This window comes from Leptinotarsa decemlineata, unplaced genomic scaffold (assembly GCF_025532065.1).
Source record: "Leptinotarsa decemlineata unplaced genomic scaffold, Ldec_3_MD MMD2_tig00000199_RagTag_RagTag, whole genome shotgun sequence".
Taxonomy (NCBI): Eukaryota; Metazoa; Arthropoda; class Insecta; order Coleoptera; family Chrysomelidae; genus Leptinotarsa; species Leptinotarsa decemlineata.
Genome location: NW_027412544.1, coordinates 15,477,790 through 15,504,651, shown reverse-complemented (window position 1 = coordinate 15,504,651; position 26,862 = coordinate 15,477,790). Strand labels below are relative to the sequence as shown.

At 31.0% G+C, this 26,862-nt stretch overlaps 2 protein-coding genes across 2 annotated transcripts in view; one reads left to right on the top strand and one right to left on the bottom strand.

Moving 5' to 3' along the window:
• The window catches only part of CCDC151 (Coiled-coil domain containing protein 151), a 39,840-nt gene extending 38,163 nt beyond the window's left edge, over positions 1-1,677 (top strand). The window contains exon 9 of the mRNA XM_074173044.1: positions 870-1,677. Coding sequence (XP_074029145.1) covers positions 870-988 — 119 coding nt within the window. The 3' untranslated portion in view covers positions 989-1,677. The remainder of the gene's footprint in view (positions 1-869) is intronic.
• Pcl (polycomb protein Pcl) lies at positions 1,192-26,575 on the bottom strand. The gene is given in 8 exon segments (XM_023170500.2): positions 1,192-9,913; positions 11,042-12,133; positions 12,136-12,262; positions 15,055-15,250; positions 19,766-19,938; positions 20,338-20,501; positions 25,607-26,051; positions 26,293-26,575. Coding segments are annotated over 7 exon segments (2,448 nt in total). The 5' UTR covers positions 26,016-26,051; positions 26,293-26,575; the 3' UTR covers positions 1,192-9,626.
• Positions 26,576-26,862: the final 287 nt, after the last annotated feature.

The following is a 26,862-nucleotide window of genomic DNA, read 5'->3' as shown; positions in this document are numbered from 1 at the left end:
ATAATAATTGAATAAATAAAAATTAAAGGAATGCAAAAAGAAAATAATAAAAAAATAAAAAAGTGTAGAGATTCCAAGTCACGTTAGTTCACGACGTTTCGATTGTTGGTATCTACAATCGTCTTCAAGTGATGACTGGACTGATTCCTCCGAGAGATGACTATTTTATAGGTCGTTGAAATACTTTCACTTTCTCTACTTTCCATTTTCCGCTTCACTGATTCCGTGAGAGATGACCGATTTGGCGGGAGTTGGTCATTTTTCGTTTGATGATGGGTTTCCATATGTTTCGTATATCTACGCTGGCCTGGCTGAATACGTTGCCAGGCCAGCGTAGATATACGAAACATATGGAAACCCATCATCAAACGAAAAATGACCAACTCCCGCCAAATCGGTCATCTCTCACGGAATCAGTGAAGCGGAAAATGGAAAGTAGAGAAAGTGAAAGTATTTCAACGACCTATAAAATAGTCATCTCTCGGAGGAATCAGTCCAGTCATCACCAGAAGACGATTGTAGATACCAACAATCGAAACGTCGTGAACTAACGTGACTTGGAATCTCTACACTTTTTTATTTTTTTTATTATTTTCTTTTTGCATTCCTTTAATTTTTATTTATTCAATTATTATATTTTTACTTGTAGGTTATTTCACTATCATTTCATTTCAGGTTTATTGTTGCTTAATATAATAGTTATTTTCAACTATTCTTTTTAATTATTCTTTTTTACTTGTTTCAGGGATTTCAAAACATTTTATATAATAGACAATGGAAGTCCGAACTAGTGAAATTCATCACGAAACATTGTCAATCACCTTCAAACAAACGTTGATCATTTCTTATTGTCGTTTTAACTTTTTCAGGATCTGAGGATGAAGAAGAAGTACCTTCAAGAGGTTATTTGAAACGACAAGCTCAACTTGTCGTTGACGCGAAATCCAGAAGAAAGAATGTGAGAATCCAAATACCAAAAAGGAATTAAAATGATTATTTATCATCAGTTGATGTCGAGTAACAATGTCTCCAATTTATATCAGATGCAGATTATTGGTTTATTGAAATTGTAATATGTTAACTGGAACTAAATATTCTATTCAATCATGATGAATTATTTTGGTTTCGAAGTGAAACATTCAAAAGATGCCGGGAAAAAGGGAGAATCTGTAAAAAAATATTTGGTAGAAATCATTTGTAGTTGTTTAATTGAATGCTTTTTTTAATAAAAATACAGTTTTTATGGAATTTATCAAACGCATTTTTGAAATACATTGTAAATAGTTTACATTTTTGTTCTAAAATTATATTTACAGAAAATTTTACAATGATCAAAGTTATTTTAACTAAATAATACATAGTAAAAATGATAAGTATCTGAACCCAGAAATCAGTCTCATTCAGCTAATCAATCAGAAAAAAATATTTATTTATTTGTACAGTTGGTAAAAATTAAAGCATCAAATCTACATCCCAATTAAATGATTACCTATATTTTATCTATAACTTCCAACAACTTAATGCAACAAAACCCTGAAAGTCATTTATCTTTCTAAGTTGTCAAAGTATTGAAAATCTAACAAAAATGTATGCATTTTTTTGGAAATTTTGGTTTCAATAGGGAATTTGGGCAATGATTGATACAGAATTGCAAATTTGTTGTTTTGGTTCAAAATTCCATGACTCCTAGTTTACTATCCAATCAAATTTTACTTTCATCTTGAAATTACCTACATATATATTTGGAATCCCTAATTACATGTTTTTGACAAATTTGTCGATATTAGCATATATTTTTTCTTATATTAGAACTCCAATTATCTGAATCGCCAATCATCAAGATCTCTTTGAGAGACAAATGTTTATTCGTTTAGATTTTCCCGGGGAAATTACCTTGAAAATTTTTTGCCAAAAAAATTATCCTATCAAATTTGTCTATTTCTAGTCATGTGTGTCGAAATAACCAATGAAACCATCATTACACTGAAAATTTTTTGCCAAAAAAATTATCCTATCAAATTTGTCTATTTCTAGTCATGTGTGTCGAAATAACCAATGAAACCATCATTACACTGATAACTACCCATGGATAGTTTTCACGGGTAGTTATCACTTATGTCATGACATTGCTAAGCAACCAACACAATAAAGTTGTTTGACATTTCAGTAATTCAATTTATTTCGAAAATGTCACTTCCTCGCTTTGGTGTTCAAAATAATGCGGCAATTGACAAAATCATTGAAGAAAATACACCAAAAAATACTGTCAATAGTAAAAAATACACTTGGAAAATATTTATGGAGTTTTGTGACGCCAGAAAATATGAATTGGATGGAAATCGTACTCTCGAAGAGCTTGCATTAATACTCAAGGATTGGGCGATTAATATGAGAAAAAAGGATAGCACAGAGTTTAAGGAGGCTACTGTTAAAACCGTATGGAATATAACAAGCAAATTATTACAAGAAAAGTATTACAAGGAGTATAATATCATGCTAGACCCCTTTAAAAGTGTTGCATTCAAACAAGCGCGGAATGCACGCGACGCAGCACGAAGAAATTTACAAACAGATCAAAGTAAACGCAAAACAGGCTCAGTACCATTAACTTCAAATGAAATGAGTAAAATTATAAACTTTTGGGATGAAAATACCCCTATAAGACTCCTACGCAAATTTTATCACATAGCGGTGGAATTGGCTTGGAGAGGTGGTGAAGGTGCTGCTTGCTTAGTTGATTATTTTCATATCGAAAAGGACAACAATGGATCTCCAACTAATAGGATAGAATATAATCCAATTTTCAGTAAAACCTGCCAAGGGGGTTCAAAGAACTGCGCCTCTAGCAAATGGTTAGTTCAAAATAGTGATAACAATGCCTGTCCTGTCAGATTATTCATTAAATTATTATCAAAACGAGGCACAAATATCAAGACAAATAGACTATTTTTAAAGCCAAATCGTCACTGGAAGACAGGAAGCGATAACTGGTATGACAATATGCCTCTGGGTAGAAATATAATCAACGGATGGACGAAATCTTCTGCTGAAGCAATTGGCTTGGATACGAAACAGAGGAAAATAACCAATCACTCTAATAGAGCAACTGCAGTCAGTCAACTAGCTAAGAGTGGAGTTCAAGAACAGCAATTGTTGAAAATTACTGGGCACAATAATGGAAATTCCATAAAACCTTATTTGAATATTGATCAGGAACATCATAACCAAATAATCAATAGTATGCGTGGAAACACCTATGCAGTAACCGAGGCAAATAGCGCAAGATCAACGGAATATCATTATACGAATTGTTCTTTTAATAACTGTGTTCAATAAATAATTTTGTTCGAATTGCAAAAAAATTTCTCACCGAATATCCCTCGAACATTGATAAATAACTCATAATTTTATCACAACTTCCTCGAGCACGTTATTTTAGGTAACATCCCTCCGCCTTCGGCGTCGGGATGTTACCAAATAAGGTGCTTTCGAAAACTGTGATAAAATTATTTTGTTAGTTATCAATGTCCTTGGGATATTATAGCTGAAAATAATGAGTATTCACAGTTAAAATGGGAGTAGGGCATTTTTTGACTCTGATCATAATCTTTATACTGTACAAATTCAACTATATACCATATTCAGAATAACCTACTTTAAATGTTTACTGTGGTGAAATGATGTTGCAAATACCACATTGAAGTTTTTTCAGTATCTTAAACCAGATATTTGATTATCAAGACTAGAGTTGGTCCCGGTTGATCCATATAACTGGAGTTCTACTGTGATCACATGTTGTCTTGAATTATAAAATTACATAACTTGAAATAATTGAAATAAGGAATCTATATACATTTAATAATAATTTCTAGTAAAAGATTGCAATTATCCAAGTATGTCATGGCAGAAATATATTTGTTCATTTCATTTTCCAAATTTTCTAAGGTATATTTTGCTTTTTAAATACACAAAAAGGAGTTCAGTTCTATTGAGAATAATGCATAAAAATCAAATAAATTCTTGAATTCTGAAATATTTTGCAATTATGAAAATATATGGATAGTATCAATTGAAGGTTATTTCCTTTCATTTCCTTTCTGGGTAAAAAGCATTTCTTATTTTCAAACAAGTTGAAATATAGAATTGTAATTTCTTGCATAGAATGAATCCAACAAAAACGATTTTTCCTTGCACTAAAAAGGCAACGCATTTTCAACAGGATTTCTATCAACTAAATTGGCGCCATTAGGGGATGATCTCATCATCATCTGATGATGGCAACTTTGTTAGTGAACCACTAGTTGAAAAAAGTGTAGTAGAACCTGATGTGTGGGAAAATGTTCATCATTGGAACATACAATTTAATATAAGATCAATTGATTCACATTCCATCACATAGATGTAGGGTTTGATACATTTATAAACATTGACCAATAACAATCAACAGCTTGAAGCATTAACTTTAAACATTACAAATGTACAAATAAAGAGTATGAAACTACATCAATATAAGAAACTTATATCAGCAAAGTAAAGTCTAGAAGCAGTTATTAAATGTACTTTCAAAACCACAGAATGCCCTAACTTTCATACTCCTGTCAAGTGCAAAAATATTTGAATTATTGATACATAATAGAAGTCAGCTGATAATAATAGGGCAGATACTGTTTTTAAATCATTTACACATTTAAAATAAATGAAATTTACAATTAATCAAATTTTTCAATGTGTTCATTTTGAGAATAGTTATTTTAGTTTTTCAATCACATCACAGATGAAAATTAAGAAGCCTAAAACTTCTTCAGATTTCCAGATACATGCAAATGTGTATTTTTAGAAATATAATTACGCAGTTTTGGTTAAATAAATAAAACTATAAATGACATTAAATAATAAAATACAATAAAAATTGTACGACTACAGAGAAAAAATATCAACAACATTTGCAACATTCAAAATCATTTTGAATAAATTAAAACATTCATTACACCCCTTCAATTTTAAGGGATTGAAATTTGTATAACAATCTATGGTCAAGGTGATATTTGGAGTAGATTAAATTCCGAATATCAACAACCAATAAGTAAAAAATCATCAACAATAATGGCAGTGACTTTTTTAATTTTCATTTTGGCAGTATTTATGAACGTTTAAAGAAACATTTATTTCATTCAAATCATTGTAGAAAAATCGTATTTTTTATCTCGGGAGTCATTTTTTCAATATTTCAAAGTTCTAAAAAGTTTAGGGAAAATATTACAGGTAAAACTAATAATATAATATATACACATATATATATATATATATATATATATATATATATATATATATATATATATATATATATATATATATATCCACTTCAAATGTATTCTAAAATACCTCGTAAAATTATTGAACGAATAAATACAGGTATATTATAAGAGAGGTCATTACGGTCTCGTGGAATAAATAAAATTTTTCAAATCTAATGTTAATAATTTTCTAGACTCGTTAAGAGAAGGGAAGAATCTATGACATCTTCAAAGTATATTTTAATTTTCTAGTTAGTCAACAATTTCTAATCAAATGCTTCGAAGTAGATATTAAATAACCCTTTCAGGATGGAAGAAGCGATTCACGTCATTAGAGGCACTTATAGGGATTGAAAACGATGGCTTACGCGAATTTCTCTCTACTTACCATAATCATCCGACAACTCCTATTCTAAATATTCATTGGTTTGGAGTTTCCTTTCATTACATCATTAAGTAAGCGTGCAAGAATATGATACACAAGCATGCGGATCAGTAAGAGATAAATCCATTGAAAACACTTTCCCAACAGCAGAACAAAAAATTACGAGGGACCGTAATTACGTAATTAAGAGAGACCGTAATTTTTTGTTCTAGTATTGGGAAAGTGTTTTCAATAGATTAATTTTATGCCAGAGGTTCCAGTACGAACTATCAGTAAGAGATGTTTATTATTCTCAGAAATTTTTAACCTGCATCCCAAAATTATTTTCAAGTTTGTATTTTTTTGTAGTTGTTTGAACTTGCTCACCGTGTATGAACTAAACTCATATTTTTGCCATGTCCGGAATATTTCTTCTGAATCAAAATAAGGATGGTTTTTATGAGTGGGAGGGGGAAAATTCACACCTCTGAATGAATTGACCATAAAGATTCGAATTTTTGTGGACAATATTTATGTTTTAATTAACAGATAATTTTACAAGATGCATAGAAACCCTGGTGTTTTTACAAATCCTATTTTGTTTTGTCAAAATCTCTCGACTGGATATAAAGATCAATTACTATAAAATTTGGTCTTCACAAATTTGGTGTTTTAGGTGTGTTAGGATTTTAATATTGAGAAACTTACATTTATAAAAATTAATGACATATTTTAATAAACAAATCTACTTATTATACCACTAACATTTATGAATTTGTTTAATGTTTTAAATAAAAAAATTGCAATTGAAGTGATGGCAACACATTTTTCCTAAAAAAGATCGTCTTACTTTGTGGTTTCCTAACAGTTATGCAATTATATTTCCACTTAAAAATTCGTGAATAAAGGCTGATAACAACCATAAATTAAAAAAAAAATGCAGTTTGGAAAATAATGAACAATTATTACCACAAATTACTAAAATTGCAAAAAATTCTTTCAATATTCATTTTATGAATCTTGATGTTGTGAAGCAGTGTCAATTGGTGTACGTTCAGCATTTTGAATGCTGAATAATAATGTAAATCAATGGTTTTACTTATAACTTATAAATTAAATCAGTGGTAGTAACTTTAATGCATTCAATTTGTTTTATATCATATTTTAAAAAAACCTATTTTGGAAAATTGCGCTGACACGTTTAAACTGTGTTTTCAAGTAATAAATATTATTATTATAGGAAAGAAGTTCAACTGATAACATCAGGCATTCTATGCACCTTGTAACTTTCTTAGTTAAAAAAATATTACTTTAATTAGAATAATTGCATACCATAATTTCAAGTGAAATGTGATAAAAGTTCATCTTAGAAAATTATATAAGTTTTGCTGACACTTTTAGCTCCCTATCATTAAATCATATCAGTATTAATTTTCTATCTAATAAGCTCATAGTAGTTTACAATAATTATCACAGCTTCCTATAGGTAATGATTCAGGTTGAGTAAAGTTGTGATGTATTGTGTTGATATGAGGACTGCACTTTAGTCTCAAGTATACCGTGAGGACCAATGGTAGTAGACAGATCCAATTTTGCATTTCTGACAAATTTTTTAAGAAAAACCTGCAAATACGCCTATTTTGACAAAATAACAATATTTGACTTAAATATATCATTCCCTACTTCAAACCACTCAAAGTGACAGCTATTTCCCCTGATTTTTTATATTTCAGCGGATTTTCCTCCAAATTGAAATACTATAATCTATACAATCTTTTGAGAGACAAAAATTTTGATACAGAACGAAAAAAGGAAAACATTTTTCTTTCCATTATCATTTAGAAACAGTAAGAGAAAGTAAGTAAATAAATGTTAAAAATACTTTGAGAATATACATTACAGTATTGAAAATTTTCTTGGAAAGAAAAAAAAAGTTTCTCTATTATGTATGATGCTCGAATATTATCTTTGTGAATAAGAAGCACCTTAGCAAAGATTAGACTGAACAAAATTCCACACTCAAAGGCGGAAAACCTGTCATTGATCTTGAAATTTACTATGTGTAAAAAGAGTTGTTTCTAGTCTTTGGCTTATATAACAAATATCATGATCAATTGTCTCCTCGATTATTCTTCAAGTCTCAAACACTGACAAATTTCACTGGGCGATTAACCATTCTCAGTTATCTATACATACCTAGAATTTATCTTGAAGTGCTTTTTTAGTTTGAACTTTAGTATAATTTCTACTTCATATTTGGACGATTTTTTAGTTGATGATATTTCATTTGCGAGACATTTTGCTTGCAGTGATGAGGAAATTATAAACAACATTATATATGAATAACAGTATTTATAGTATACCTTTTGAAGATAATTCAGTTGAAAATTATAATTTAAACTGTACTGCACTGCACTCCCCAAGTTGAATTTGTTAGTGATTATGAGATGTAGACGTCACACAGACATAATGAAGAAAGAGCGATTCAACAAACAACCTTCTCAGTTGTTTTAGAAAATTAGATACAAACCCTACAAGGATTTTCATCAGACACCAAGAAAGCCTATACCGAAGAATTTAGTAAAAATAAGATACAAATAAATTTGATAACATATTTTTGACTTCACAATTTATAAATATTACTGGAGTTTTTTTTTCCCCAACACCAAATCGTTATTTTTAACACCTCGACACGTATTTCGATGTGTTGGGGGAAAAAAAAACTCCAGTAATATTCATTACTACACCAAAGGTTCCAAACAGTGCATCATAAGTTCACAATTTATAGTTAAATTCAATTATATGACGAAACCAATATGAAGAATGACGTTATTTTGAAATAAACTCTCTAGAAATTCGTGAGAAATTCAAAATTGAGATTAACTATCATTATTATTCTGTACAAAGTATCATTTTAATTGGTTAGATTTGCACTTCAAAAAAAGCACTTAATAAAATTATATTTAGTTTCTTCAAAGTGAATGAATTTTAAGAAAACGTACCTGTTGACTTGGTGTCTATCATTTAATTAGTATATTGAAAGAACTCAGGTATATTTACCCTATTTCAAACTGGTCAAAGCTGTTAAGATGAATGTAGTCTGTCTAATCAATACAAATATAAAATGTAAATGTATAGACCATACAAATGTACATGGTCATCAAACAAGATAGCTCATTAATGTGTTACTAAAAATCTCATATCTGCATTTTCAAGAAAATCTATATTTTACAAAGGAATAATTGCCTATAATGAATTACCAAATGACATTAAACAATTTTCCAAAACTGAAAAATTTTAAGTGGCTTTAAAGAATTATTTTTTGTATTAATTTACATTATATTTGTTCGTTTTTGTTATCAATTAAAGAAATTTTGAATTAGCTTTCTTTAAAAATTTATATTTATACTCCTTTATAAATATTTCCTGTATACATTTTCTGTATAAAACATTGTGGTTTCATGGGAATAAAGAAATGTTCATGAATTGATGAACAAAACCTTTCACTGTATTTGAAAATGTTGGGGAATATCTATCAATTTGGAGGTTTGACATATTTGTATCAAATAGTATAATTTCATAAATGATAATTGACATATTTCAAGAAATTTCCTGATAATTGTCATCAATGCAAGAAAATAATTCAACTATTATTCTTTTAGATGACACTGTATATGACAATATCATTAAAGAAAATGAAACAGCATAATTTGGAAAAAAATATACGTCAAACGAATAATGTACCTTCTTTAAAACAACATTTCCGGCAACCACATCGAAAAAAACCTTTTAGAACTTTGAAATAAGACACATATTTAGGTAACCTAACATCTTACCTATAACATATTTTGTACGATTTTGAGCAGTAGACTCCCTCGAACAGCCGAAAGAAATAAAAAAAAATCTGTGCCCCCCTAACAGCCTCAAAGCACTACAATGGATAGGATAAGCAAAATAATGCATGCTCATCAAGTCATTCCTGTACTAGGCCCCTCCCATTCTATCAAATAGTCCATTTTACCATTGGGTCCAATTCTTTTGGCTTTCACCACGAATCTTTCTCCTGTTGCAATACGATTCGCAGCTCCAAAATAAATATTAACGGAACTTTTGAGATCGTCCATACTGATGTCAGGTTCCTGTTTGACAGGGCTGGGTTTTGGAGTTGGTGGATTGGAGATTTTGTCTTTTTCTTGAGGCTTCTCAGGTCTCTGTCGCAACCGCCGCCCGTTAAAGGCATAATCCACACAATTACCTTTCATGAAAATGAATTAGAAACATCATTACTTGCTCAATTACAACTAATGTATTCAGTTGTTTAGCGAGAATAAAAAAAGAGATGGAAGTTTGTTTTACTTAATCAATGGGAAGTCTAAATTACTAAACCACTTTACTGTGAGATTTTCACTACTGACTTCCTCATTTCTGCTTGAGAGAGTTATTGAGAGAGAGATTCGACGTTTTCAAACCATTCCTTGGAATGCAACCATAAGTTCCCAAATATTGCAGGTTTAACCTACTAAATGACCAAATTGACCTGGTCTACTCGCCAGTTTTCACATTATCGTACCCATATTATCACATGTAAACAAAATTCAGGTAATAAAGTCATTAAGGACATTCTGTTATTACAGACAGTGTTTGTATAGTTATATAAGGGTGTATATTGTTAATTATTTCAGTTTATTGTATTCATTTGAAAATGTCTTTGTACAACGAAACTGCAGTAACGTTATTAGTTACAAATACAAAGTGGTATAGAAACAGGAAGTTTTAATTCTCATTTTACATGATGATTTCTACCACATAGTAATGGCTACATGCATCAATTCACAATCATATTACTTCACAACTGCAAAAGAACTGGTGAATACATGAATGGATTCAACTAGTCATTAAAAAAAACGGATCTTAATTTTGAAAACTTAAACAACACAATATAAATATCTGATGGAATCGATTATATTGAAGCACATCATAGAAACAGTTTGTGATAAATACCAAAGGGAAAAAACACTAGGAGCTATCTCGAAATATGTATTGGAATTAATTAAAATTATCAGATATTGGTGTTGACAAATGGTATGTAAAATATATTTTCACAGAATAATTTAGTAAGTGCTGATGAATATTATGAAATTGACTTAAAATTGTAGCAATGGGTTTTTCACCATTGAATTGAATTGATTTTAAAAAATAAAAGCAATTCATCAAAGGGTTAGGAATTGGTTATGCAGCTGTACCCTTTCATCGACGGAACGAGAAACAGGTTCAATGCATTGAAGAGTTTATCTAAAATCCGAGCAGAAAATCATGAAAAAACTAACAAAATCCGAAACATATTAGGATGAAACATCTTTACTACATAAAAGTTGTCACTTACCAAGATTGGTACTATTTGGTGAGCTACTTGTCCTCTGGTTCCACTCTTTGTCAGGTTTTACAGGCACCACAGCAGCAGATTTACTAGCTGTCTGACCACTGGAATAGTTAATATTGGGGTTCCTGCCCCTACGAAATCGTTTCCTTTTAACTTGTCCATTTGGGCCGATAACTATATCCTTCTCACTCAACTGCCTCTTCATAGGTCTCATCACTGGCTTTCCGGGTATCACAGCTGTCAGGGGTAAAGGAAGGGTAATATCTTTGCTCTTCCTTTTACTTTTCTGATTTGCATCCTCGGACACAACTCTCAACAATGCCAAGAACGGATTGTTCTTTCCTTCAAAATCTTTTGGAGGGGGAATTATTGTATCCAAGGTACTCTTGGAACTGGTTTCATCCCCCGACGTATCACAAGGGGTATTCAGTTCAGAGTTTAATTCCAATAAATTTGATTTTCTGGAACTAGTTACTTTGGTTTGGTTATTAGAGCTTTCTGAGAAATCATTACTCAACTCTGATATTAAAGATGTAGAAGCAGGTGGTGTCGGAGGTGCACTTACAGATGTCGGGGGAGTCGGTGGCAGTGTTTCGTTACTTTTATTATTTTTACTATCTAAACTGAGTCTTTTTATGTGTCCTTCTTTAGAGGCATTTGAATTTTCCTCGCAGATTTTCCGTTTCTTGGGTCTTTTCAAAATCCTATCTCTTTCTCTGCTGCTCAAGGCCAGCAACTTTTTTCTTCTTTGCAGGCTCATTTTTTTGAAAGGTACACTCTTTTTGGCACATCCAGCACCTATATAGCTTCTTTTTTGTACTATATTATCAATGTTATTTTCAATTACTGGTTCTTCAACAGCAATTTCTGGGCTGGGACAAGGTGAGTCTGTTTCCGAATGCCCAGTATTTTGCTGATAGGAAACTCCCATCATGATATTTTTCATTTGCGTATCAGACGCAACTATTCTCTTAACGGGGGCATTTTTATCTAAACTCAAAAACTGCAGTCTTTTATTTCCTTGCCACAGTTCCTGCAAATCTTCTTCGGTGACTGGACCAGTTTGGGGAAGAGTAATGCATGGCGCTGGTGGGGAAGACGAACCCGTAATCCCCAAATAGTAGTACGTTTTTTAATTTCTCTCCCGCATTTGAAACGGTTACGATTATTTGTTAGGACAGACATAATATTCTCTCTTCTTTCAGACTTAGTTACATTTGCAATCTATAATTAAAAAAGAAAAAATAGGAAAATTAACAAAGCCACTGGCCAAAACAAAAAAAACAACAAAAAAGGTACTAAAGAATAGGATATATATCATGACTAGTGGACATCCAGTTTTCAATATTATCAATCAAATATGAGATATGAAAATTTTGCAAATCTTATCTAATTCTGAATTCAAGTTAGGAATCACACGTTAGGAATCACACGTTAGGAATCACACGTTAGGAATCACACGTTAAAAGGTAAGACCTCGTTAGTCTTTAGCTCGCACAAGTATCGACTTCTGAGAGTTGTCGTTCGTAGGGGTGCGTCATCTGGTTAACGGAAAAACATATTTTAAACATATATCTTTTTTTAACATATCCTGAATTAGAATGCTATTGCTATTTGCAAATAAATGTTTCGCTATTATAAAAAGCCAATGTTTCTCGGGAAAATTGAAATAAATAAGTTAAAAAGTTCGGACCAAAAGTGAGGATGAGTGTTCCAAGTGAAATTGTACTTCTTTCATTAATTATATTGTGTAGGAATCTTGTGAATTATATCTGATTCGATTCCATTAAGAATTTTTTGAATACAAATTGAATTGAGAAAATTGTTTTTCGTATAATTCAGCGTTCATATAAAAGTATTTGTAGTGTCCGACCGAAATTTCGGTTTCGGTCGAGCTTCGGCAAAAAAACGGGTTTCGGTGGCAAACCTGCCGAAACTACGACCAAAACCGAAACTGCATTCGTGAGTTCCCACGCTGTGATCGGTCATGTTCGGTGGGTTGAATTTCATACAAGAGACGAAGACATTTTGCGGAGTTCACGTGCCTAATCATGTCATGGCTCGTGACTTACTTTGTGATTTACTTTGTTTATTACATAAATATTATGTACCTATTGTGATATTAGGTAACAACTTAAATAAGTAATTTTATGTCTAATATTTTTGAAAAACCATTAATATTCAAATAAACACTTCACCTATTTTAAGTATTTTCAAGATGCAATTAATATTTTTCCTTAAATAAGGCTTTGTTATGTTGATTATCAATAAGTAAAAATTTCGAAGACTGCATAACGTTGTGATTTAAAGATAAAAATATTAGGACTGACTGATTATTGTTTTCTTTATTTTTCCCTCAAAACATATAATCCGTGTAAGAAAATTTCGGTTTCGGCCGAAACTGAGACCGTTGCCGAAATTCGTTTTCGGTTTCGGTCGTAAAAACCAGTTTCGGTCGGACACTAAGTATTTGTTTCGAAAGTATTTTTCTTTTCTATAATTCAATGTTTATATGAAAATAGATGTTTTGAGAGGGCTTTTTCATCCAGTTTGTGTCTGAAAGTTACTTCTTTGCATGATCTACACATCTTTGTGTAGAGATAATTTTTTGATCATTTTTTTCTTTAGTTTTATAAACAATTGTGTTCCTGATCAGTGGACAAAAATAAGTAAGTCCAATTGAAATTTGAAAAAAAGTGTGAATCATTAAAACGAATAATCATCCAATAATACATTTTGCCTCGATATAGATACATACTTATCAACGGAATAAGGAAATCTAATATACATTGAATTTAAAGACACTCATTTCCTTAAAACTGAATAAAAATTGTCTTTATCAGACGGCGCACGAAGACGTAAAATTGCTCTCAAACAACATAATAAAGTTTGAGCATTGGTTTGAGTTCTTAGTAAGTCTCCAACAGAGGGCGAACAGTTGTAAAATTTGTTTCGAAGTAAAGAGAAAATTTGCAGTAATAATTTCAAGAAACAATTCAGTCTTGATGTTTTAATTTGAAATTTCATTCAAAATATTAATGGACTGAAAATAATTGAATTTTTGAATAATTTTATTTTTCAAATCAATCTTTTGATTTGATATGTCAAGCACCTTAATTCTAATTTTTCGATTTTTTTAAATATTTAAGTAACTGATTTTTTTTTATGTGTACAATTTACGATAAAGTTTTCATTGTTGAAATCCATATTCTGGTTTGCTTTCAAATAATCGAATTAGATTTTAAAATGTATCTTCCGTTTCGTTCAAAACCTTTTTCTGTATTGAATCACGGGTAATTGAAAATATTTAAATATTTCATCTGCAGTACAAAATTTCGCTAACACTTATAATTCTTAAAATATATTTTTTATTTTGATTTTCTTTTGAACAACCTATCAAGGAGGTTACGTATAGCGCCATCTGCACGCGAATAGCTCAATCGAAGTTGATTCTTACCGTTATTTTATATCCATTCACTTTTATATTTTTATGCTTTATAGTTTTTATATTCTCATACTTACATTTATGTGTTGCATGAGAATATTCATTAATATTATTATTTATTTCAATATGTAGCATATATATTATCACTTTCTGACTACTTTTTCACTCCAAAATGCACCAAATGGTCAAATATTACTTTCAATTTGTATAACTTACATTCTTTAAAATAATAACACTTTGACAATAATATTTATCTTTGACAACATCTTTTAAGTTGTGTATCTTATATTTCTTAGAATAGTAACACTTTGTCAATGAGATTTCATCTTCAACAAAAAAGTAAATTTTGATTTGATTGCAATTGATAGTTACGTAGGAATAGATCAAGAAATATCAATTAGGTTACGAACAGCGCCATCTGCCCGCGAATAGATCAAGCAATAATGCCGATAATTCTGTCAATACAGATCCCGATCTTGAGAGTTACACACAAACATGCATACAAACAATCATACATACATACATACAAGTGAAGCTAATATAAAGTGTGTAAAAAATGAGTTAAACTTACCTTTGGTGGTAGCTGTAGTGCATGCCAATTATCATTAATATAAGGAATGACGACAGTATCCAAATCATAATACTTTTTGGAGTTATATGCGGTTAAATTAAATATCATTAAATGTACCAGATCCACCCATTTCATCTCTAACCTCCTCAGAAAATCTTTTCCATGATTGCATATCGAACATACAAATACATAGAACCTAAAAAATGAAATTGATTCAATTCATAACGAATATTTGTAGTATAAAATGAATAGGAAAATGTTTTCTGTATAATTCAATGTTCATATTGAAGTAATTGTTTCGAAAAGGCTTTTTCTTCCAGTTTGTATCTGAAGGTAACTTCTATGCATTATTTACACATCTTTGTAAAGAGTTCGCTTTGAAATCAATTGCTTTCTTCAATAGTTCAAGTGCCAGTTATGATTAATAAACGATTGTTTCTTATTTGTTATGTTCATAACCTTCACAAGGAGTGCAAGAATGCAAATCAAAAATTTGATAGAGGAGAACACATGCAAATTAAGACTAGTACTCAGAACATATAGTAAGGCAGTCTTTATTTTTGAACTTTATAAAAGTAATTCTTAAAGCTCCTATCTTGTTCCAATCAACAGAAGAATCATCTGTGCAAAATTTTAGCTTCGCTGAACTGAAGGGACACAGACCGACGATAAATTTGAAAATTTTCTTACAAAAATTCTACATTTTCTAAATTGACGAAATATAACTAAATGAGTCAATACTGTTGTCAAGGTGAAGACTCTTCCCAAACATCATGGAGTTGTTGATAATATTGAAATTTCTCAGTTATCACTCAAATATTAGGGACACTACCAGTACTAGTGGTAGTAGTAATACGAACAATTTTAACAAATTCAGGTATATTGACATATTGACTGTCAATACTAAAGTTTAAAAAATGCTCTCAATAAACTGGAGAGCAATGGCATGAAAGTGGCAGCCCTCTATTTGTCTACAAAAAAAAAGGAGAATCAACGATATCTGCAACAATGAGAATATTAGTGTGTCACACACAGGGCAATAACATTGGGACACTGCTTTTTTTCCATTCAAATAATATAGATCTTTTTGTAAATGATAATAACAACTAGTTATAAATAAAACAATATCAATTCAATGGAAATTCATCATGTAACTTAATTTTTGCTTCAGATTTCACATGAATAATCTGTTGCAATTCAACAATAATTTCAACTATACATTTTTTTGAAGGTTGTTGATAATGTTTCGTGTTGAATTTCATTAGTCCAATATGATATAAAATTATTTTAAATCCCTTAAAGAATCAATTAAATATAAATGAATAGTTGAGAATATTAAGCAATAAAACTCTGAAATGAAATTACAATAAAATAAAATACAAGCAACAATTGAAAATTCAACAATGAAAAAAAAAAAATCAAAAAGTTACTTTATGATGTTTCGATTGTTAGTATCCACTTTCGTCTTCGGGTGACGACTATGAATTGTTATTTTCAGCTATTCATTTCAATTTTATTGATTATTTCAGGAATTTCAAATCATTTTATATCATGGTAGACAATGAAAGTCCGAATGAATTCAACTACATATATATTTACGAAAATTTACTTTTGAGAAATGTCAATGTTGACCGGAATTACAATTTATATCACAATGATAGTAGTACTAAAATCCATTGTAAAGTAATCACGATGATTTTCAGTATCTCATTTACAAATTATTAAATTATATAGGTTTACAATAAAAAATATATTTGATTTTACTATGTAATTACTGATGGGATTTTACCTAAACTGTAAATTAAATACAAGAACATTAATAAATGATAAGGATATTTATTAAGTATGTAGGTATAATTTATATTTATTAGAATCAATTATCTATTCTGAGCAGAACTTATTTCATTCACAAGCTTATTAACCATATTTAGAAAAAAATTGTTTCACTATTACTTCATTTTACGCACTTTAGTTGGTATTCATTTCCGCTAATGCATCATTATTATATGGCCTTTTTTCTGTAAGTTTTGATCTATCTAGTTTATCAATGAGGGGACAACTGCCATATTGGATTCAGAATGACGTCATTTTGTTCATCATAGTTGGCTCCTCATACCCTTCCATTGGATAACATCAGGAGTTACTATTGAAATGATAAATCGCTGTTTTGGGACATCCGCCATTTTGGTTTTAAACTCTGTTTAAAATATATTTGTCCATTAAACAGCCTCCTTAAGAGTCACAAACCATAGAATTTAAAACTTGTGCAAGCTAATGATTAACGTAGTCTTAACTTTCAACTTGCAATCCCGCAAGAACCAACTGTGTGTGTGAAATTTCATTTCAACTAGTCGAGGTAAACTGGTTCAAAATTCAGTTTTAATTTCAGATTAGGGTAAGTTAAATAAGTTTGCTGGTCAAATATGAATTCATTGAAATATTTTTCTGTTTACATTACTTTTCAGTTGATTACAAACAAGATGCATCATATCATGGTGTAAACACTTGGACCCCTCCCTATGTACAATATGTTGACAAAAACACGCGATCTATGGCTTTCTTGATTCTTCATAAAATAGAGATCTCACGTACTTCGGCATTCCATTGACAGAAGCGCTAGCCCACATCAATGTTTACATTTGGGAAAAAAAAAATGACAAAACAAAAGCGAATCAGTTGTTGATTTTTACTGTCAGATTTGTATTAAAAATAAAATTTGAAAACATTTTCCTGATGGAAACCCAGATAAACTGTTATTTTCAGAAGGTTATAGGTCCAGACATGTTCTGAGTAAATAAGTAATCTGTGTTGGTACGTCTTTCAAGAAGGGAGAACAAAATCGAAAAATTGCAAGACAATAACAGGAGTCTGTGGGAAGGCATCAAGAAAAAAACAGATGCAGGAGAATATCTAGTCAAATGGCAGAATACTGAATAAATAATAAAAATTGCTCCGGAGATTTGATCACTGAATAACTTTCATCGGTAGCTACATGGTCATGTTTTTTGTTAAAATTGAAATTTGAAAAATCTCCATGACAATCTGGCGATTGTGGCAAATTGTTGAAAAGTGATTGAAGTGACATTTGTTAAACAGAGGTAATGAATTATCATAAACATTTGAATTCTGCCAATTGATGAGTTTTTCATTGGTTCTTTTCAAGAATATATTTGTTTTTATAAGAAATGTACTTCAGATGATTCATTTTTATGAATTATTTTCGCTAATGAAAGAGTTTTGTTCTTGTATCATTTGATGTAGATTTTCTTTTTCAATTGGTTCTTCAAAAGAAAGGCCTTACGATATGGTGGAAGGAAAAAAACTCAGAAGAGCTACATAAAAAGATATCATCTGATTTAGAAAAGGTGAAAAATTGGTATGATGCTAATTTATTATCCTTGAATATCTCCAAAACAAATATAATTAAATTTAAATGTCTGCTAAATGAACTGTTAATAGACAATGATATCTTGGAAAACAAATTGAACACAAAATTTCTTGGTGTCGTATATTGATAATAGGCTCTAATTTGATGAACACATCAGACAACTCAAGAGTAAAATCTCCTCCGGATGTTATGCAGTGAGGGTGATTTCTAACGAGCTGGGTTTTCACACAGCAAAAATGGTTTACTACGCTTTAATTGAATCCCAAATAAGATATGGAATACCATTTTGGGGAACATTCAGTGCAACCCTTCTCTCACTTGTGTTGATATTACAGAAAAGGGCAGTAAGATGTCTCTGTAAAGTCAAACCTAGGGAATTATGCAGAAATTATTTTGCGGCCAATAAGATTTTAACCGTCGTTGCACTGTTCATTCTTGAAACTGTATGTGTGGTGCACAAACATAAAACGAAGTTTGACTATGTTTCTTCTCCTAATGCTACTCGTAATAGCATATTTAATATAAAACTTCCTATACCTAACTCAACATTAATCAAGGCTTCCATTTTTATAATGGTGGAAAATTATTCAATCGCTTACCAGTAGATATGAGGTCTCCAAATCTAACCAACGTACAATTCAAGAAAGCAGTTAGAAATTTGCTAGCTGATAGACCCTATTATAGCTTGCAAGAGTATTTCAATGAATCATTTTAAAAGTGTATTCCATTTTATATTTATTTTTATTGTACTTGTACCTGTTTTATTCAAACCTTTATTAATTGCCAATTTTTATCTATACACCATTAGTTATGCTAATATTTATACCTACAAAGCTTTGTCGATTGGATACAAAATCTTCTGACAATAAAGTATATTTTGATTTGATTTGATCTGTGAGAAACTAGGAGGTGAACATGAAGGTTTATTTCAATAAATTAGTGAGATTGTTGAAATATAAGTTTATTGAAATACTGTTTTGAATTGTTCAATATTACTTTCAATTCAGTTACAAAAAAATAAGAATGTTGTTGATTTTTACTGTCAAGGTTGTGTTTCGAAAAAGAAAAATGTCAAAATATTTTCCTCAAGAAAACCCATTTATTTTCAACATGTGCAAATAATAAAAATATGTCATAACAAAGTCGCCTAAAGGAAGAAGCTAGTCATTTGTCCCTTTTTTTCAATTTCGCATTACCTTTTTTTATTGATTAGAACAGGATTAGGAACTGGGGATATACATGATAAAACTTCAAATTTCCAAAAAATTAATTACAGCTGCCACATAGTACACTAAATAATAATAGATAATACTCAATATTTACCTATCACCACAGTATAATGGATACTGCAGGAAATCGAGACACCCTTCATGAAACCACTGTCTACATCTTCCACACTGTAACATCTGTTTGTACCACTCTCCGTTACCTCCACAGTAACAATAGATTTGTTCACTATTTACTCTATGATATGTATCCCAGTTCAGCGTGTTTAGCTAAAAATATGAAAATAATATTTTAAGCTACAATATTACAATAGATATTTGCTAGAAACAACAGGATTGGGCCTGAATGAGCTCCAGTTCATTTCCAACCTTTTCTTTTTGAAAATTCTACCTTAAAAAAAATCTTACTGTTTGATTTTTTTCAATATGAAGTATTGCGAAACTGAAACACATGTTTCGCTATACTGATCGTTTGCACTTCAGTAAGCTATTGTATAGCAAACCGTTTTCCGGTTTTGTGAACCTACATAGTGAAAATGTCACCATGAACTGGATTAATAAGTTTCAATATGGATCTTCATCAAGTATCAGTCAGTTCCACTTCAATCAATATTAAAATACTATTTTTAAGTATAATATGAACATATGTGTATAACTGTTGTTGCTTACATCATAGGGAAATACTTTTACTGTGGAAGAAGGCATCACTTGGATTTCTTGATTGCATGAAGATGAGAAGTTTCGCAAAGAATCTCTTCGTTGGTGTTTTAGATCACTTTTCCTCAGTCTGTTTGGGTCATTTTCAACACATCTTTTACACATCCATGTAGCACCTAAAAATCAATATATTAGTATTTTTTTATGATATAAATGTGTAATAGAAAGTAAAAGTTTCTTCATTCTCATGTTATGATATTTACAATCAATCATTTTATTGAGAGAGTTTATTATTTAAAATAGCGATATAAACACACACAAAGTCTAGAAAAAAATTTCTATGTTAAAAACTGTCACCAATGGCCAATTTTAGCAAATACCTAAAAAAAAGCAATAATCTTCCAAACAAGTATAGACCAATTTAAATAAATATTGACAATCATGAAGAAAGGTGCTAATATTTGGAATACCTGAACTTCTTAAGTAACCACAGTAATCTATTGTGATAACCTATAGAAACGAAGAACCAAAGATTGTGCAATCTAAATGTCGATATAAAAAAAAAACTAGTCAATAAGCTAAATTTGCGAATCAAATGTATTATTTGGATGTCACTGCCTCTTTCCCTGTTGCAATCACTAAGCTATTATCACCGGCATATAGATAACTAAGGCTAACTGGCATTGGTACCACCTTAGGCTTTGCCAAACAAACACTCAACACTCGGACTTCAAGAAGAGTTTCAGATAACTTTCAAAATCAATCATGACTGGACCATTCCCAGACATTTATACATCATGTGAAATTTGGTACCAAACAATTGTTAAACTACAGTAGGAAAGACCTATGTTGTCTGGAGCTCATTTAGGCCCACTTACAGGGCGTAATCTTCTGAATCATCATATGTAGGGACTTGGATTGTCAGAAGATAGTTAACACATACTCTTTGCCTGCTCCACTGCAAACCGAATAAAGTTTTCAGAGTTTGGCAGAGTTTCACTCTTGCCACCTGATCTGGACCGCTATACTTGAGTTTCAAGTAGTAAAAATGTCAAGAGAAAGTGACAAAAATAGGGTTGACGTTTTGCAATACCACATTCTTGGATGATTTCTATCCCAAATCAAGAAAATTGAGTTCTTTAGCCAGTCCTGAGTGAGAGTAATTGAAACCAGGGAGCAGAAAAGGAAATCATAACCCAACAGTTTTGTGAAACCCCTTCCGAACTATTTCAACTAGTGTGAACAACTTTGGAGAAATAGCATATTGATAGGGATGTCCTTCCATAATCTGTTCTTATCTAGCACCATGTTCGTATGTATCTGCAGATTGTTTTCAAATGTTCGAAAAATTTTCTAAATATTGTCTTCTTCCATACAATATTGTTCAAATTGAAGGGGTTATATTTTTTAGGAGTGATTAATTTTTGGGAAAGAAAATTTTTGGCTTTCTACTACTCCATCTTGATACAAAAAAATATGGGAATGTTCCAAAGAAAGGAAGGAAGTAATCAATTTGAAAATAAGTAACTCTATACATGGGTGTGTAGATCATGCAAAGAAGTAACTTGCAGACACAAACTGGAAGAAAGCCCTCCTGAAACAGCTACTTTCATATAAACATAGAATTACACGTATCAAGATGGAGTAGTAGAAAGCCAAAAACTTTCTTTCCCAAAAATATTGTTCACTTATAATATTGAAAAAAAAATTGATGCCAATAACTGATTTCCTTTCAAAATAAATTTCTTTAAACCATTAAAATTTTACTAATTCTTCCAACTTTCATTGCCTTTTCCTTCTTTTTAAAAATTATTTGACTATATTGAATTTTTAATATGCAGTGCAATGACCACTTAGTATTGTCAGGAGGACAAAGCTACAATTGAAGATGCATCAGTGTGAAAAATATCCAAGAAAATTACAGAATAAAATTACTTAACGAACAAAAATTCAACGTTATTTTCATTTGTACGCCCATGGGTAGATGGCGCTACGGTATTGCTAATTTTATACAATGACCACGGACGATCAAAGTAATCATGTGTTTGCGTGTTCAGAATAGAATATTCAGTAAGTTAATCAAAACAAATTAAAAGTTTTGTCAAATTCAAAACTGACATATTGATTTACATGAAAAGGTATCACATTGCCTTCACTCTTTTTGGGTAACATAATAGTCGGTGAATATTTGTATAGGTTATGATCGAAATGGAGAAAAGACCATCAAAATTTGAAAGAAAAAGACCATTACTCGGTAGAGAACTTGATTCATATATTAAACATAATTGATGCGGAGACTAGTGTTGAAATATATTTTAGTAGTGATGGCAGCACTGACAGACAAAATACAACCCTGTAGTTGAGGAGCCGAGATTTCTTTTGGTACATTACAAGAAGGTAATATGGAAATTGAAGATAACCGTCTCCAGATTCCATCTGGTAACCATCAAGTTCAACATGATGTCACAGGAGTCTAAAAAAATTGTGCTATAACCAGATCAGTAGTGTAACTCATAATTGCATATATTTTTTCTGTAATTCAATGCTTTCAGCTATTTGTGTCAAATAAACTAATTTGAAATCGATAACACACAAATCTCCTTTCTCGACTTCACCAAATTCCTGGGGGTCATCATTGATAGACACATTCAACTGCTCTGCGACAAGCTTAGTAGAGTTTTCTACTCTCTGAAGGAACTCCAAAAAGTCGTCAATCAGACTACCCTACGAACGGCATATTACGGTCATTTTCACTTCATCATGTGCTACCGAATTATATTTTGGGGTGGCCTTTATAATCCAAAAGAGAGTAATTATAATTCTATAGCTGGACTTAGAGTAAATGAATCTTGTAGAGGATCTGAACCTTCTAACTCCTAACCACACCACACAGTAAATAAGAATATATTCTGCTACCCTCAATATAATACTACACTGCTAGAAAAAGGCTGTTTTTATAAATGCCTAAAACTTTACAACTTACTTCCTCAAAACATAAAGGACATTAAAGTGCACAATGTATTTAAACACAAACTAAAACAAATGCTCATTGCAGCAGAAGATGTGGATGAGGGCACTTTCTAGAGGTAACTGTCTCAAGCAATATGATATATTTATGTTGTTCATAATCCTTTTAATCTTTTTAACAAATCACTTCCCGATGTAATGGGATGAAAATGTACACTATTCCTTTTGACTTGTACTATACAAATTTTCTAATTTGCCCTTGTGCGAAATAAATACTATTATTATTAATTTGAACAAAAATTAAGAAAGGCCGTAAATTTTGTTCTGGTGTTCGGAAAGTATTTTCAATAGATTAATTGAATCATATCAATGAAATATGGGGGCACGAAAAGAATTAGCGGTTAACAAACTGGATACTTCAGGGTGAGATTAGTATTCAGACAATATCACAAATGGTTTTACATTTACATTCGAAGTATATGCAGGACAAATGGTACAGAGTCCACAGAACATACTCAAAATGTCAAAATCTCAGTGACTAATAACCTGGAGCAGGAAAGAACAGGGAGATCTGTTAGAATAAATATGAAAACTTCCCGTTTCCATATTTATTTGCACAAACTGATTTCTGTTAGATAGATCAGAAATAATCTATTGAAGGAAAGAGCCCCTGATACCATACCAATACAGATTTTCTGCCAACAGCTTGTGGTCTATAATACTGAATTCCTGTGAATAGTCATAAAATATACCTACTGTTACCCTAATATACAATTCAATATTGACATTATTTACTTAAAAGCTTAAAGCTTGCTAAATAAAATGGACCAAATCAGTGGTATTATATTATACTCTTGTCCAAATGAATTTTGATCACAGAAACAAGAATAACTTATGAAATTGAGAGTTCTGAAATTGAAATAGATGGTTACAATTTGGTCAGGTGTGATTCTAGAGGTCAGCATAGAGGAGGTATCATCATCTACGTCAATTCAAATGCTGATTATTCTTTTTAAGGAACCTTTGTACTGGATAATGCATATTGGTGTAAAACTATTAAAGTAGATTTTTGTCCCAATCAATGGTTGATAGGTTGTTAGTTACTTTTAAATTGTAAATGGCGTATCTTGGAAGGGGATTTCAACGTTTATCTGTTAAGTGATAATTTCTATACAGTTAAATTCAAAAATCTCCTTTCGCAATACTACTAGAATAACTATGACAGAATAACACTGATAGAGTATGTTCTAGTTGATCACAAATATGCCTCTGCTAAAGTCCATCCCACACCGAAAATAAGTGATCATTCTTTGATCACCATTATTGTATTAAAAAACAGTGATTAACATTTAGGAATCTCAATGAAAAAAAATATGGATGAAATCAAACTTAATTCAGATTCAAATGATACTACTCACATATATGAAGAAATATTCTCTACCTGTGAAATAGTATTTGACAACATTCATCCGCTAAGGACACGCATTTCAGTTCATGAATCATGGTTTGATCAGGAAGTGCATAATAAAATTAAACAGCTTGATAAAGCATACAAAAGCTCCAAAGACTCACAAATCGATAAAAATGAAAAATAGGAATTTTCAAAATAGCAAGAAATGACATTACTAATTTACTGAAAAAGAAGAGAAAACATCCTACTTTGAGGAAATTGATAAAAACAAAAATAGCCTGCGGCTGATTACAAACAGAACTTTCCCAACTCAAATTTAATATTAATGATGAGCTACAGGTCATAAATAACAAAAAATTGGGAAAAATTTTGATATCTTCTTCAAAAATAGTATACATTATATTATCCTGAACATGGATGATGGCCTTGAATGGCATTTCAGTAATTATAATCTATTCATTCAGCTTCTTTTCGTCAATTATTAATGATTCAACATTATTGCTACAAAAGTACTGCATTAGAGCATTAGAAACATTACCATGGTCAACCCGAGTACAGACATTCACAATAATAATAATAATAAAAATTTCATAATAATTCTTTTCAGATGTGATACTTCATCTTCTACTGCTGATTTAGTAAATATGAAATGGTGTTTATAATTCAATGTAAGAATCATATACGCTGACTAAAATATAATTGACTGAGAATGACAACCAGCGGTATATAGCTGCAATTGTTTGTCTTGACTTGGGGCTAAGACTCAAGCTCAGAATTTGGTAAGATTAAATCAAAAAACCATCAGTTATTGGACAAAACCTATATGAACAGAAAGTTCTATCAATTAAATGATTATTATGAAAAAAAAAATTAATACAATGGAAGCATTAGGTAATTACTCACCCTCCTTTTGGCAGCTAATAGGTATTTCTGGCTGATGACATTTCTGATGGTATCCCCTACCACATTGATCACAAACAGTAATTTCTTGCTCTTTCTTGGGAGCCGATTTTTTGCATACAACACACAATAAATCTTCCTGTTCTGGAGTACTCAACTTTGTTAGGTCCTTATAAGTAGACCAATTGTAAGTATTGTCTCCAAATTTCACCAAACACTGCTCTCTTATGCTATTAACTTGGACAACAGTTCCAAAATAATACCTCTCATCTTTTTGTTTCACAAGAACATCCTGTCCAATCGAAAACTCGGACATTTCTTTTTCTACAGAGGTTGTGCTATCAGGAACTGCAGTTTGTTGTTGAAGAATGTTTTTCTTCAACGGATTTGTTAGACTATTTGCAGACGTCATTTTTGGGGTGAGAACCAGACGAGACTTTTACTACAACTAACAAACATATCGAATTGAACTGAAAGAAAATTATATATTTCTGTAATGGAAAAGGTGTTAAACTCCAAAGTAACTTCCAGACAACAATCTCAAACATCACTACAACACAAACATACACCTTGCTGTTCACACCCAAAATAAATATAGGACTCCAGAAGGTATTTTGGAAACTTCAACTTTTCATTTTCTTTTCAACGATATTACAAAAACAAAAACTGGTCAACTCAGATTCACTTACTATTCGTAGCGTCTTCGATCTTGACACAACTCCATCCGAACCCTATACATTTGCGGCCATTAAACTATTGTTTGTATAAAACCCGCCAAAGTTACCTAAACACAAAAATACTTTGATTTTCTCTCAATTTCCATAATTCATTGGATTGTATATTTGTATATTATCTCAATTGCTTCACCATTGTCACGTAAGTGATATTTTCATTGATGTACTAAAATAATTGTAATAAAATTATAAGTAATTTAAATCCAACGACATTTTTGACACTTAACAAAATAAATACCAGGGGGCAGAGGTGTTTAATTCCAGGATAGGGAATATGTCTACCGATGAGGGCGATAGTTTGTACAACAAATGAAAAAATGGTTATAACAAACGGTAAACATCTTTTTAAGTCAATTGTTTTAGGAATTGCTGTTTATCAATAGTAGCGGCTTTAGGAAAAAGCGGACAAAAAAAATATAATTACCAACTATACCTTACCATTGGAGAAGTCCTGAGAATTATTGACACAACATCCGTGGCAGTTGCATATGCAGAATTTTTTTTTCGAGTTTATTGAAAACACTT